Source organism: Mastacembelus armatus, chromosome 14 (assembly GCF_900324485.2).
Source record: "Mastacembelus armatus chromosome 14, fMasArm1.2, whole genome shotgun sequence".
NCBI lineage: Eukaryota > Metazoa > Chordata > Actinopteri > Synbranchiformes > Mastacembelidae > Mastacembelus > Mastacembelus armatus.
In genome coordinates, this window is record NC_046646.1 from 23,561,423 (window position 1) to 23,574,659 (window position 13,237).

General features: G+C 41.8%; 1 protein-coding gene across 3 annotated transcripts in view; it reads left to right on the forward strand.

Moving 5' to 3' along the window:
- Positions 1 to 13,237, forward strand: part of LOC113142733 (rho GTPase-activating protein 7) — a 65,080-nt gene that overhangs the window by 29,114 nt on the left and 22,729 nt on the right. The window contains exon 1 of one of the 3 annotated variants that reach the window (XM_026327917.2): positions 12,482 to 12,793. The exons of the other annotated variants lie outside the window; for them this stretch is intronic. Within the exon in view, the coding sequence (XP_026183702.1) occupies positions 12,781 to 12,793 (13 nt within the window). The 5' untranslated portion in view covers positions 12,482 to 12,780. Of the gene's footprint in view, positions 1 to 12,481; positions 12,794 to 13,237 lie in introns of those variants that run through there. 3 annotated transcript variants of the gene reach the window in all.

Consider the following 13,237-nt stretch of genomic DNA (forward strand, 5'->3'; position numbering starts at 1 on the left):
CTATCATTTCATTTCATTTGAAACCAGCTCCTGTGTGATGTTCGGTGACCCCGATCCACCTTTACTGTGGACAAATGATCAGTCTGTGCCCACATTTCTTTTATTCTTATTATAGGAATGTATATTATAAACCACACACAAAACTAGGTCTAATGCCACATCTGAGAGCACTGGAACAACCCACACACACAGTGGGGCAGATCTTGGAGCGTGGCTCCTTCACTTTCTACTCTGAGGGTTTGTCTGCTGCTCTAATCATTTGGTTCCAGTGAGTCTCAGTTAGCGCAGCGTTAGCCTACATGCAGTATGTCTAATTCCTCAGCCTTCAGCACATTGGCCTCATTTCACTGGTGAAAGTTGCTTTTATGGCAAAATGTTGTTCAGCAGTTTGTGCTTTCTGTCCTGTTTTTAACCCATGAAGTAGGACAGTAAACACCACTGGGTGCTCCAGTAATACAGACATTGTATATGTACTCCAATAGAAACACATATAGTACTGCCCCCTTTCTGTTCCACTGGCTTTTGGAGCTCCCATTTCTTTTCTCAAAGGTCGTTTTTATCTAAATTTTCAACAAGCACATCTGATGAGACTGTGATTGCATGGCTGTAGTCAGTAAGTGCTGTCGATGTTGAACGCTAACAAAATAAAACTGATTCAAATGACAAAATGACACTGGAGATATTTCAGGCAGGCAGACAATTTATGTGAAATTATTGGGGGTGGCGTGCCCATAAATTTACATTTATGCCTGTGATGCTGTGAGTCTGTGGAGAGATGCTGCTGACGATGAAAACAATAAAAGTTTAATAGTGGAGTGTGCAGGCACTTTAATGTTTAGTGCAATCAGAGAACGAGTGATGGCGGCTCCTTCCAGCCCATTTATGATGTTTTCATGTGTCAGTCAGAGATGACTCCTATTGCATCCAAGGGACGAGGCTGCTCCAGGTACCAGCCGTAGTTGCTGCTAATGATCCATAGCAGTTTGTGTATACTCTCATATCCTGTGTGTGTCAGGGTCTAGCTGGAAACTAAGCGTTTACTCAGGTGTTCAGGTACTTATGCAGCTTTTAACTGATTGCAGATTTTATGCTAAACATACAAAATAAGGCCATTGTACACAGCCTTTAAGCATAAATCAGTAGTGTAGATGTTGTCGTGGGTAGTTGTGTTTGTGCCTCCCAAATAAGCAACAAAAATAAACTACTGTTTACGGATTGATGCATCAATAATTTTCAGTCAGTTTTTATTATTTGTGGCAAAATCTTTAGTATTTTATGAGCAGTAGAGTATTTGTCCATTATTATAACTTAATGAAAAGATCTGAATACTTTTTCCAGTACTGGCTGTAGCATTCTGGCCGTCTTAATGTCCACCACTTGTCCTCCTTCGTCCTCGTTGTCCTTTTCTCTCTGCATTCGTCTTTTCTTTGCCAGTGCTGCCTCATTTGTTCTTCCTCACTGCTGCTCCCTTACAGCCTCTCTGCTCATACCTGTAATGTCATGATCTTTAGCAGACAATGATCTTCAATACCAAAAGGTGGCCTGACCTTTTTGTCAAAGCCTTCTCTCTGAACTCTCCTAAATCAAGGAGGCAGAATGTTGTGGGAATCAGGCCTCCTGGCTTTAGTCTCCATTCGAGGCAGGTTGTGAACTGGGCAACAAAATGTTTGGGAAGTGGTTTATTTTATGAAGCAGACCCACTTTAGTCAACAGGAGGTTGAGTTGCTGATATTTTCCCTTGTTTTCAGCAGCAGCAGTCACCTGCTATCAGCAAAAAGTGTTTGGAAATATTTGCATATTTGTTTGTTTCAAGTATCGCATTAATGTCAGTATGAAGATGGCTGAGAGCGTTGCTTCTCTCATGCTCCCCGGCAGGTATCCTGAGGAAAGTGTTTGGTAATTAGTGAGCACTGAGTTATTCTTTTGAATGGATAATTACTGTGTTGGGCCCAATATTAGAGGATGGCTCTGATTATAAGATTATAAGACATGTTTTTGTAAAAAAGATCCTCTGAAGATATTAAACAGGTTCCCACTGGTCCATTTGAACAGAGCATTGCTCTGGCAAACAGCATTTTTGTCTTTTTGAGGTTCTTATCTGTGACAGTTTTGTTGATTCAGTCTGCAGCGCGTTCTGCCGAAAAGATCACTTCAGTTTGTTTGCCCACAGCTTACACTTGGCTAAATTTGGTGACACGCTAGATGATTTTATGCCCGATTTGCCTCCTCCAGTGATCGTGGGGGCGTGACCCGATTCCAGTCTTGTAGCAACCGATTATTCATCGAAACAATCCTCAAGTGTGTGGAGTCAATACGATTATTTTAACTGCTCCTGATTGTTATAACGTAGTAATTTAAGGACATTGTTGTTGATTTGGGTGATACATGCACACCAGCTCTCTGAACGTTGTACACCTTTGTACACTTTCTGCTGGATTGGGATATATTTAGATGTTATTTCTGCCTCCACAGGAGCCGGTGGATGTAGTTGAAAATGAGATAATGACTCAACTGCTGTGTCATAGAGCAAAAAAAACCCAACTCAACGGAGAGATAAAGATTTGCGACAGGAAGGCAGAGAGAGTTCACTGATTACTCACCAGTGTTCACGTCTTGGCTTCAGCCTGAGCTGATTACTGCTAATGGACCTGTGGTTAGGCATGTCAGCCTACTGCAGATCTGCTGGGCTCACAATTAGCATCTTCTGCATCCAAAAAGGCGATTAAAGAACCCTAATTAAGATGTTAGAGGCTTATTGTTTTAATAAGGAGCGTGGCAGAGCAGGTACTTACACCTTAACAAGGTTTCATCCATGTCTATCACTAGTGCCAGTAAATCACTCCACCATTCTGCTGGTATTTTTGTGGAGATGAAAGTCTGTCAGAGCAGGGAGATTATATTTGGTTATTTTCAAAGAGATTTAGTCTCTGATGCTCCACGTTCGTGTCACAGAAATCTTCTATCCTGTTGTATGGTGTGTGGTTTTGGAAGGCCGGAGGAAATGAGTGATTAAAGGAGAAAAATGTGGTTTAAGTCTCTAGTTCAGTAAAAAAGTGGCTCTGAACTCTTGAACCATCACCAGCTGTTATAGTGATGATCTGGAGCTGAGCCTGAACTCTGAGTTAGAAATCGCAGAATGAAAAGTGTATAAAAAATAAAAAATATTCCTTATTTTACTTATTAGTTCAACTAATAATAACTAATCTTATGAGGTTTTAAGTGTGGATTGAAGAAAAAGTATTCAGTTTAGACAATAAGTCCTTTAAGCTTTAATGTCTCCACAGCTTTTATCCTTATTGAGGATGTTGTTTATAAGCAAAGCATCTACCTGATCTGTCGCTGCAGCACGAGAAGTGCAGTTTAACGTGTTTGGATTTCCCAGAATTCTGCTGCAGTAAATGTTTCTGTACCATCAACAACAGGGAACATCGTCTGAATGTCCCTTGAGGCTGTTACCAGTGCTGTTAAACGCACAGCACAGTGTAAGAGCTGTTCCCATTCACGCTTATCGATTGTCTCAGACAAAAGGAAGGAAGATGGGACTGTAAATCAAATGATACTCGACCGTTATAAAGATGTTTATTTTTTTCAAGTAGTTTCAAGAGTTTTGAACTATTTAAAGGTCTGGTGTTTGCAAATTGCATCGATCCATTAGCACTTCGCCAGTCTGGCATTAAAGGCAAATGTCAGAGGGATTACAGCCCAAAAACTAAGGTACTGACTCACCATTGCAATTAAGATAAAAATGAATGTACTTTTACTGTTCCACTGAGCTGGAAATTTCCTGGTGTCATCAGTCTCACTACGCCTCATTATGTTCACTGTGATTCACAGTTACAATCAATTCCAATGGCCGCCCAGTTTCACAGCACGAACGTTTCAAACCGCTCCCGCAGCGTAATTCATAAAATTCACCAGAAGTGGCTGAGGACGCAAGTGCTGCTACGAAAGAAGTGGGTGTTGATCCAATACCAAACAGCAGGATCAATACAGATAATTAAAATTACAGGCAGCCAATATAGTATCATGAAAAAAGTCTATGCAGACAGACTCTTACCTTATTGTTCCTCACCATTTAAAAGCACTAACGTTGCATCACAGACGGTTTTTAAAAACCAAAGCTGATTTCATTTGTCATTTAAAGTCGGTATTATCAAACCATATTTTGGTGAAAGCGTGTGTAGAACATGTCAAGCTTATGATTTACCTGAAGAGACGAGGATTATTCTGCAGGAGTGGCTTGATGAGTTTCTGTGGATATTTGTATATATGATTTTCTGTCAACTGGTGCCACCACTGGAAACCATTGTATCTGCTGTGTATTTAAACCGGATAAACTTGCTGTCCACCAGGAAGAAGCAAAAAAGATTAAAAGAGAGGTATGCAGAGAGAAATGGAGCAAATATAGATGAGTCAGACTTGGAGGAATAGTAATACTGAGTAAAGTAGAGGGATTGAAAGGCAAAAATAAAACTCCAGGCCAGTCCAACAGAGAGAGATGAAAATAAAGATATTCCAGCTGTATACCCAGGTCACTTTAAAGAGCTAAAAAAAAAAAACAAACCCAAAAGCAAAGTCCCGTCCCGGGCAGACAGCCAAGCCTGCCCTGCCCCTCCACTTCTTCCATTAACACCTCTCGAGCCGAAAAAACTGCAGGAGATTTAGTGCAACTGCAGAAAGTGTATATTAAACATTGGCAGCTTAAATACGGTACCCCATTAACACCTCAGAAGTGGATTATGAATCACCAATAACGAAGCGGCCTAATTTTTTCTTGTTCCCGAGTTATCAGTCATTGTTCCCATCAAAGGTTTACAGGCCCCAGGAGGGAACAGAGCTGGAGACGTCGGCCCAGGCAGAGTAATTGGAAGTTAGGAGTTGAATGTGAAGTGAAATTAAGTTTTGAAACGGACTGAGTCCGATAGGAAAGAGGAAAAAAGAAACAGAAATACTGGTCTGGGTGTGAGATTTGCTGTTGTCGTTTCTATCGGAAGAGCAGGCACAACCTGGAAAAATTCAGGTTCGACTTGTTGGGTCGGCTACATTAAATGCAGTGAGCGAATAAATCGAGCAGTTATTGGATATTTTACAGTTAACTTCTGGGTTATTAGCACATCAAGTGGATTTGAACATATCTTTAAGGTCTTATTTCAGCCTTAATTCTCAAATGATGTGGACATTGCTTTAACAATAGAGCCCTCATGCAGAGAAGATTGATTCTTCACACACCTGTTCCTGTCATCTCATGTTCATATGAACACTGGGAGTGTATCTGAGGACACAGTTATCTCTGTTTGTACACTTTTCCCCTTCGGTGCAGCTGTTCAGAACATTTTTATTGGAAATACTGGCTCAGGCTTTCATTTTCGAGGCGTTTGGAACTCAGAAGATGCATTCAGTGATTTATAGCAAATTGGATTTTTCAGTTTTTCAGTCAAAATGCTGGAATCACCCCTATAAAATATCCATAAAGTTCCCAGTACTGAATAGCTGCAGCTGTAGACCCACTGTCTGTTCAAATGTTAACATCCACACAGACATAGTTCTGTTTATTCATTCTACTGAATATTGGTGAACCTTGAGTCTTCTCTAGACTAACATTATTAAATAAATTCATATATCAATAATTAAATTAAAGTTAAATTATTACTACGAGTTATTTCAGAAGTGTTATGTAACTCATGCTTCTGAAGTAGGAGAGTTTCTTCTGATGCTGAGTGAGTTTTTCACAGCCAGAAATCTCAGCAGTTATAGAAGTAGTTGTTTAGTCTCTGGTATTGATCTGCTCACCCTATCAACCCTCTGCAGATGGGTGAGTTTGTGCTGTGGGGCTGTAAAAATCTTACTTATTGCTTCTTTAGAGCAAAGTAGAATGAGGTTGAATTAATAAAGTGAGTAGGCAGGAAGGCAGAGAGACAGACAGACAGGTAATTAGATGTACGGGATGGTTCAAGCAGGGAATAAGCAGGCAGACTGGCAGGCACTAAGGAAGGGCCGGTTAATCACGGAGGGATTTCCTGACAGGACGGAGCAGCCAGAACAGCGTGGCTATAAAAGCTGTATCGTCCTGTGGATCGCAGAGTTCAGGGTGGGGGACTTCCTGTGGTCACGCTACAGTGACAGAGACTCTGCGGTGTGGATGCTAGTGAATGTAAACCAAGAACATGAAGAGATTTGTCATGATGTCCTCTCTGTAACTGATTATCACAGCCTTGCCCATTCCCTGATCTTTCCTGGTGCCGTTGCCATGAGCATTGATCCAGACGTGCCGGTGGATTTGCTCGGCCTTTTATTTTGTTGAAACGAGTGCTGCTGTACTGTACTGCGTTGTACAGAGAGGTGCTTCTGTGATCAGGCCATCCCTCATAGATATAAATGGCATAGACAAAATAACAGAAACACCTCTTGTTGTAATGCACCATAATTCACCAGCAGCACAGACTGCAGCCTCCATCCAGGTGAATCAACTCTTCTCTGAAAGAGACTGAACATTTCCAGCCTCATTAAGGAGGATTTATATGCAGGCCTAGCTGGATTAGACTGGTTTAGCTTTAGCTTTGTGTGGTTAACAAACTGACCATCGAGGTTATAGTTCACAGTCAAGATGGCAGAGAAGTGTTGGCGTTAAATCGGCCCTCGTTTTTTAACGTGTCTTTAAATAATGTGCAGGACAACTAGTTCATTAGTTAGGGATTGTTTTGAAAAAGCTGCTAGTTATGAGGTAAACTTCACTTTGACTTCTTGTCTTTATATGGAGGTGATTGTTTGGTGATGTGCTGTCACCTGTGTCTGATGCTCTTCCTTCCTGTTTATTCTTCCTGTCACATTTGCAAGGAATCTTTCTGCAGCCATATATGGGAACAACAGTTCCAGACAGGCTTTCACTGACTTCCTGTTGGTGTGACGCACACTCACAAACACAATGCACACACACACACACACACACACACACACACACACAAACACAATGCACACACACACTCAGGAGTGTATCGGACACAGGCGGGGCCTTACTCGTTACAGTAACCAGCTTAATACAGGTTAATTTTATTTATCCTTTTTTGTTCATCTGTCGATTAAACAGCCAATATACAGTGACTGAACTAGTGAGCTTTAAAGGTGTCGGCACATGTAATTTTAGGTCTTCTAGCATCGCGGCTCGAAGGACAGCCCAGACTGAAGTGTGGTGACATTCGCAGGATGGATTAAGATGAAATGTTGTACAAATATTTAAATAACCAGACCTGTTCCTTATTTTGTCCTTTGCCAAAAGACTGTAGTTTGATCCTTGGCCCACATCAATGATGACATTTGTTATTCAGTGACTTTCTCTGGTTAAATAAAGGTTAAATAGATAATAAACCTAATCAGTTTAGCTCTTAATCTCCTCTGTAAAATTGGTGCGTGTGAGTGTGCATGTGGTATATTGTGACAAACTTAGGACATTTTCTGCATTTTACGGACGGTTTCGCTCTCTGCCATAACGTTTGATACTGAAATGCTTTGTGTGACAGTGATTACGGTCCGTGTGGAACAATGATCCCCAGGCGGAACAGGTCCGATAATGCAAGTAATAGTAATTAAATGAATCCTGGAGGCAGTGAACCTTCAGTGTGTAACAGTGACGTTCATTTCTGCTTAAATCATTTTAGGTTCCTCCACCTCTTTCGTGGTGGAGCCTGATGGTGCCTGCACTTTGTTGATGTGATGTTGTTACTGTCTGATAAAAGCACGCTTTAGTCGGGGCGTCCTCGTCGCTTCTCTTGGCTTTTGACCTCACTGTAACGGCTTAAATGAGAGCAACAAGAAATGCAGAATTGTGTGTGTGCAGCAAACGTCCCACATCAGTGTCCTGTGCCGTGGACCTTGGGATGACTGTGGCAGGCAGTGGTATTCAAGGTTCGGTTTGTTGTTGGACACAGTGTTCCTGCTGAAGGCGATAATGGCAATGACCAGTGTGGCCTCTAGTTCCGGACACAGGTCTCTATTCACAGCTCCGAACTCAACAACCCGCTGCAGTTTATTTATAGTGCACACAATAGGGACTGGCCGATACGGTTAAAAGTATGATCACAATGTATTTTTAATTGATCAGTGTCAATAATTGTGGAGTTATTTTATTTACTGAGGAAGAAAGCACATGCAGCGTGCTTTTTTAGGCTCAAGGTTACACACAGTGTTTACGCTGAAGGTAATGTTTACAAGAAACACCACAGGGTGCCTTTTCATTGCAGGTTCAAGATGGGTTTTCAGTTTAGGGCTGAAATACGCTCAGCAACCACCATATTCATAACATATTTACAGTTTAACAAATGTTCACTCAGCCGGTTGTTTAGAGCAGAGTTAACATGTTCTCAATATTTACTAACCTTAATTATCTTTGCCCTGTGTTTGTGAGGACGGCAGTGTCAGAGGAGGATGACAAACATTAAATCAGTACAGTCTGTGACACGTGGTGTTTAGAGGAATTTTGGAACAATAGTCATACTGGAGCCCTGGTAATAACATCTGTGAAAGTGGTGCCAGGGGCTCTGCTGACCCTTGGCAGTGTCCCTGGGTTTCCATCCACTGCCCAGAACAAAACAACACAACTTTATTTATAGTGTCGTGTCAACATGTACTGCTGGAGGGTTCAGCTGAGCGGTGTCACAGGGACTGAGTGGGACCAGGTCTGTCGAACTGGGCGTGAGATGCTCCGAAGTCCTGTATAGATTTTTCATCTGCTTGTGTTTTATCAAACATAGTACATGGATTTTTTGTTTTATTTTTTCATCTATTTCTTCTTCTATCTGCTCAGTACTAACTTCCTAATATTTATCATAACGTGGACTTGATCATTGAGGGAGATGGTCATTTTTCATTGCGGTAAATTGTTTTGTGCACGTTACAGAAACTCCATTCAGATGTTCCACTTTCTCTAAGGAAGGTGCAGGTGCAGAGACAGGACCTCACTGCTGAAAACAGACATCATTGTATACGATGCTCATTTGTCCAGTGTACTACTTCGTAAAATGTCTCATCTAAAACCTCAGTTTGAATCCTGGAGTCTGGTTACATGGCCTTACAGGGTTACAGGGACTTGTTTGAGTAGCTAATACATTTGGAATATATCCATAGTCTTCTGGTTTCTTCTGCTTTTTGCCATTATTTCTTCTAATCCTTGTCTGTTCCTGGTGTCTCTGGTGTTTATCAGGTTCATAGTTATAACATTATGGTCCATCTCAGTGTCAGAAATAGCCTAGTGCTCCCTATTTACCATTGTTGTACTTTGCTAGTGTCTGTTTTTTGTCCTCACATCAATTAGTTTGTTCTTAGATGGGCAGCTCCATGTTACTGTTTATAGATATATTTATTCAAAAGCCTGGGGTTGCTTACTTGTAAGCCGCACTTTAACTTCAGTACATTCATTATTTTTGATGAGTGGAGCCCTTTCCCTGGATTTCCTGAGCAGGCATTCTGCTTTTGGTCCCAGCTTTAACCACAAACAGGTGCAGATTTTAACATCTGTCTGGTCCTGATACTCTCCTGTACAGATGGCTATTCATCAAAAAGGAAACATGGCTGGCAGTATGGTAATGCCTGAGGTTTAGCATGGAAATAAGGGTGAACTCTAGAAGAAGATAACAAGATGGCAAGACGAAAGCAATCCATCAAGTAAATCCCCCAACAGCCCTTTCTGCCTGTTATATCAACAACAGAACAAACAGCTTTGGTCTGTCAGGTAACTGAACACCAGTTGGTGCTGCAGACTCACACTTATTTATTCTGTTGCTTATTTATTTTGATCATATGTTCCACCTTTTTGTTAAATTTTGTGTTTTTGGGGTGGGGGGGTGGGGCTCTGACTTGTGGGAGCATGAATGTCATGTTTCTGGACTATTCTGAATCCAAATTATGATCATTTGGCAAAAACAAACAGCAGATTTTCACAGAAACACATTGGCTCAAAAAGTCTGCTTTGTTTGCTGCCAGACTATCCAGCCACTGATTGTAGGAGGCGTATTTTTCCTAAAGACACTTTCCAAATGAACTGCGTATGGACGGCCCATTACTTTACACTCTCAGGTCGTTCCTAAGTGCTAGTAAAGAGCAGCTCTAATCAGATTTCCAATTAATTGACGAGAGGACCATGGGAGGGTGCATGGAGTCGGGGTCTGCCCCTGTGAAGTCCAGCAGCACAAATTATGAATGTTTACTTCCCCCAAAAATAAAGAAAGCAAGATTTAAGAATGTACTGAAGGGAGAAAGGTGTGGGTTTGCTGTGGTGTGTAGGTTTCAGTAATATATATTTGTTATTGGAAGAAAATACCATCATTCTAATTAAAACCGTAGCACAGATGTGTGTCAGGCTGGCAGAATTTATGACTCGGATAGTGGAGAGCTGTATTTATGCCATCTTCCCTGAAGCAGCTTGAGCAGCGAAAACACATGGTTGTAAATAAATGTGGTGCTGCTTTGTACCAAAATAGACCTAGGAGGGAAAAAACCCCATAATTTTGAGAGATATCCTTCTCAATTTGAATCCACACCAACTTTGTCTTCAACAAAATGGATTGTAGTGGGAAAAAGAGATTATACAGTTTGCTGACTCTTAGAGAGATGAATGTTTTTTTGTCTTGAACAGTTTCCTGAGTGAAGATTATAAAGAATCAGTAAAAAAAGACATTATGATCAGCCAAACTAAACCACATGACAGAGAAGATTTTCTTATTTTCTTATTTCTGGATCCAAAATTAACTTTTCAGGTTAGATGTTAAATGTTACAGCTCCTTAACAGGTATATTGACTATTTTTGTTTTATTTATGGATATTGCATTTGGACAACAATGACTGTGTATTGTTAAGAGCTCCTGCATATTACCACTGAGCATTACGTCTGAGCAGCCCAAACACATTCAGCTTATAATGTAAAACCGAGAAAAGAAGCAAATCGTCACAGTTCAGAAGCTGGAACCAGTGAACATTTGTCAGTTTTACTGAATAAATGACTTAAATGATTTATTCATTATCAGAACAGTTGCTGATTAATTGACTAATCGTTTCATTAGCAGTTTTGATGTTTTAATATTGGCTTTGGGCAGACATGACATGCTGATGCTGATATGCACGGAAAGCAAATTTACACAGGCTCTCTCTCTGTATACGTCCTAATAGAACGTCCTAATAGAACGTCCTAATAGAACATTGTGTGTCCTGCAGTGTTCAGAGCAGAGGACATAGTTCATGCAAGCAGGCCCCTTCCTGTCCTGCTGCATCGGAAATACCAGCCCCAAAGCCTCGGAGGCTGGATTCAGATCAGGCTCCAAACGCTCTACACATCTACACAAAGTCGACTCGAACACGTACACACCCCAGAGCACACACACACACACACACGCAAGCGGCAACGAAATGCAGCGGAGCGACGCTAGTGAGAGTAAACACAGTACATCCCATCTGCCTCTTCCCCCCCAAGCACCAAACACACATGTAGATACACATACCACATGAGTACACACACAGACTCCCATCCGCTGGGAGTATTGTTGCATGCTTCCTCTTCTGACGCCTGTGAGGCTCTTTCTTGGGAAAAGGAAGCGCAGTAGCGAGAGGGAAAATGGTACAGAGAGCCTTTTTGTTAGCAGAGCCAGAGGTCAGGCTCTGAGCTGTGCTTTAATCCTCATTTCTACAGTCAACATCTTGTCAGCTCCACAAACTGAAGGCCTTCCCCCCGTGTGATAGGTCTAAAAGTGCTGTGAGTGCACGGTAACAAGTGAAGGTGCCTCAGATGAGTGGATCCGAATACCCTGACAACTTTTCAGGCCTTCGAAATCCTCGAAGAAAAACTGTTTCCAAAGAGAAGAAAAGCAGTTTTGGTTTTCTTCTCATGCTCTGTGACTCCAGACAGACTGTGGAAAAAGTCCATTAGTTGTTTACATACTTCCACTTTCTCCCCCTCCACTTGTGAATTAATGTAGTGAATCATGCAGACTTCTCTCCTCTCTCTCCTCAGAGGGAGTTATTCACATTTAAAAGCCCATAATCAAACACCTACGCGTTAAATGGAAGGCCATTAGCGCTAATGGTATACCTTGGACTGAGCTGAGATGAAACCTTGAAGACTGTTCGGGCATGACAAGGACTTTTTGGAGATGAATCGTTCGCCCAGTCAGATATGTGTCTTTCATTTGGTCTGAAGTGGCTCTTTGTCTAAGCCCCCTGCCACCATCCAGCCTCCAAACAGAGAAAGTTCATTTTGTTCATTTCGTTTGTTATGCGTGTTGTGATGCAGGAGAACATTAATCTGTGTCCCGGGTTTCATCACAGATCTTATTTCAGGCAAAGTGGAACTTCTGACTCTGAATGGCCTATTTTAGAGATTAAATTATACTGTTAAAAACTGAAAGTCATCGGGCTTAAAGCTGCCCTGTGGTCACTCCTGCAGCAGATGACAAATCCATGACTTTTTCCACATCTCACACGGTCACAAAGGCATTTCAGTCTCCTCTGGCAGGGGCTCATGTGTCTGAAGTGTTTCCCTTGGGTTATTTTTAGGACCCCCCCTCCGGGGCCAGAGGAAGGGGAGTGGTGGGCGAAAGGGGAAGCCTTCAGCAATGACTTCATGATTATGATGCCCGACCTGACCAGCACGTCTGGTCCTTACTGCTCCGACACGACGCTGGATATATGACTTTACCTTTTGGATTTTATCCTTCACGGTCTCTGTTTCTGTCAGTATCTGCATCAGGTCTCGGGAGTGAGATGGATGTTTGCTGAAGTTCCCGCTCACAGCTCAGAAACATGTTGATCACAAGTGAGTATGTGCTCGGTCGCAGCCAGGCGGACCAGCAGACACTGGTTCTGCAATTTGGTGACATTTGTTAAGGAGATGATTGGTTAATTAGCTAAATGAGAGGAAATTATTAAGGATCTCAAACAGAAAATGTCTCCTGGCCTCCTTATTGAAGCTTTCTGGTCGTTGGATGAACTGACTGAAGAAGTTGAGATGATGTTCAGTCTGTTTTTGCTTCGTTGTTTAGTCATGAAGAGAGTTTGAAGCACTCCGGTGTCGAGTGAGAGTCCTTTATTGTTTAAAAGCCTGAACACATCACGAGCACAGTTTAGAGCTTCGGGAGAATAAAAGCTTCTGTTCTGGCAGGAGGAGCGTAGGAATTGTCCTGAATGTGTGTGGGTCACTGTTCACATGTGATCTGTTGGAGAGAAGTACAGAAAACTGAAACTTTAAAATCTGTAAAAT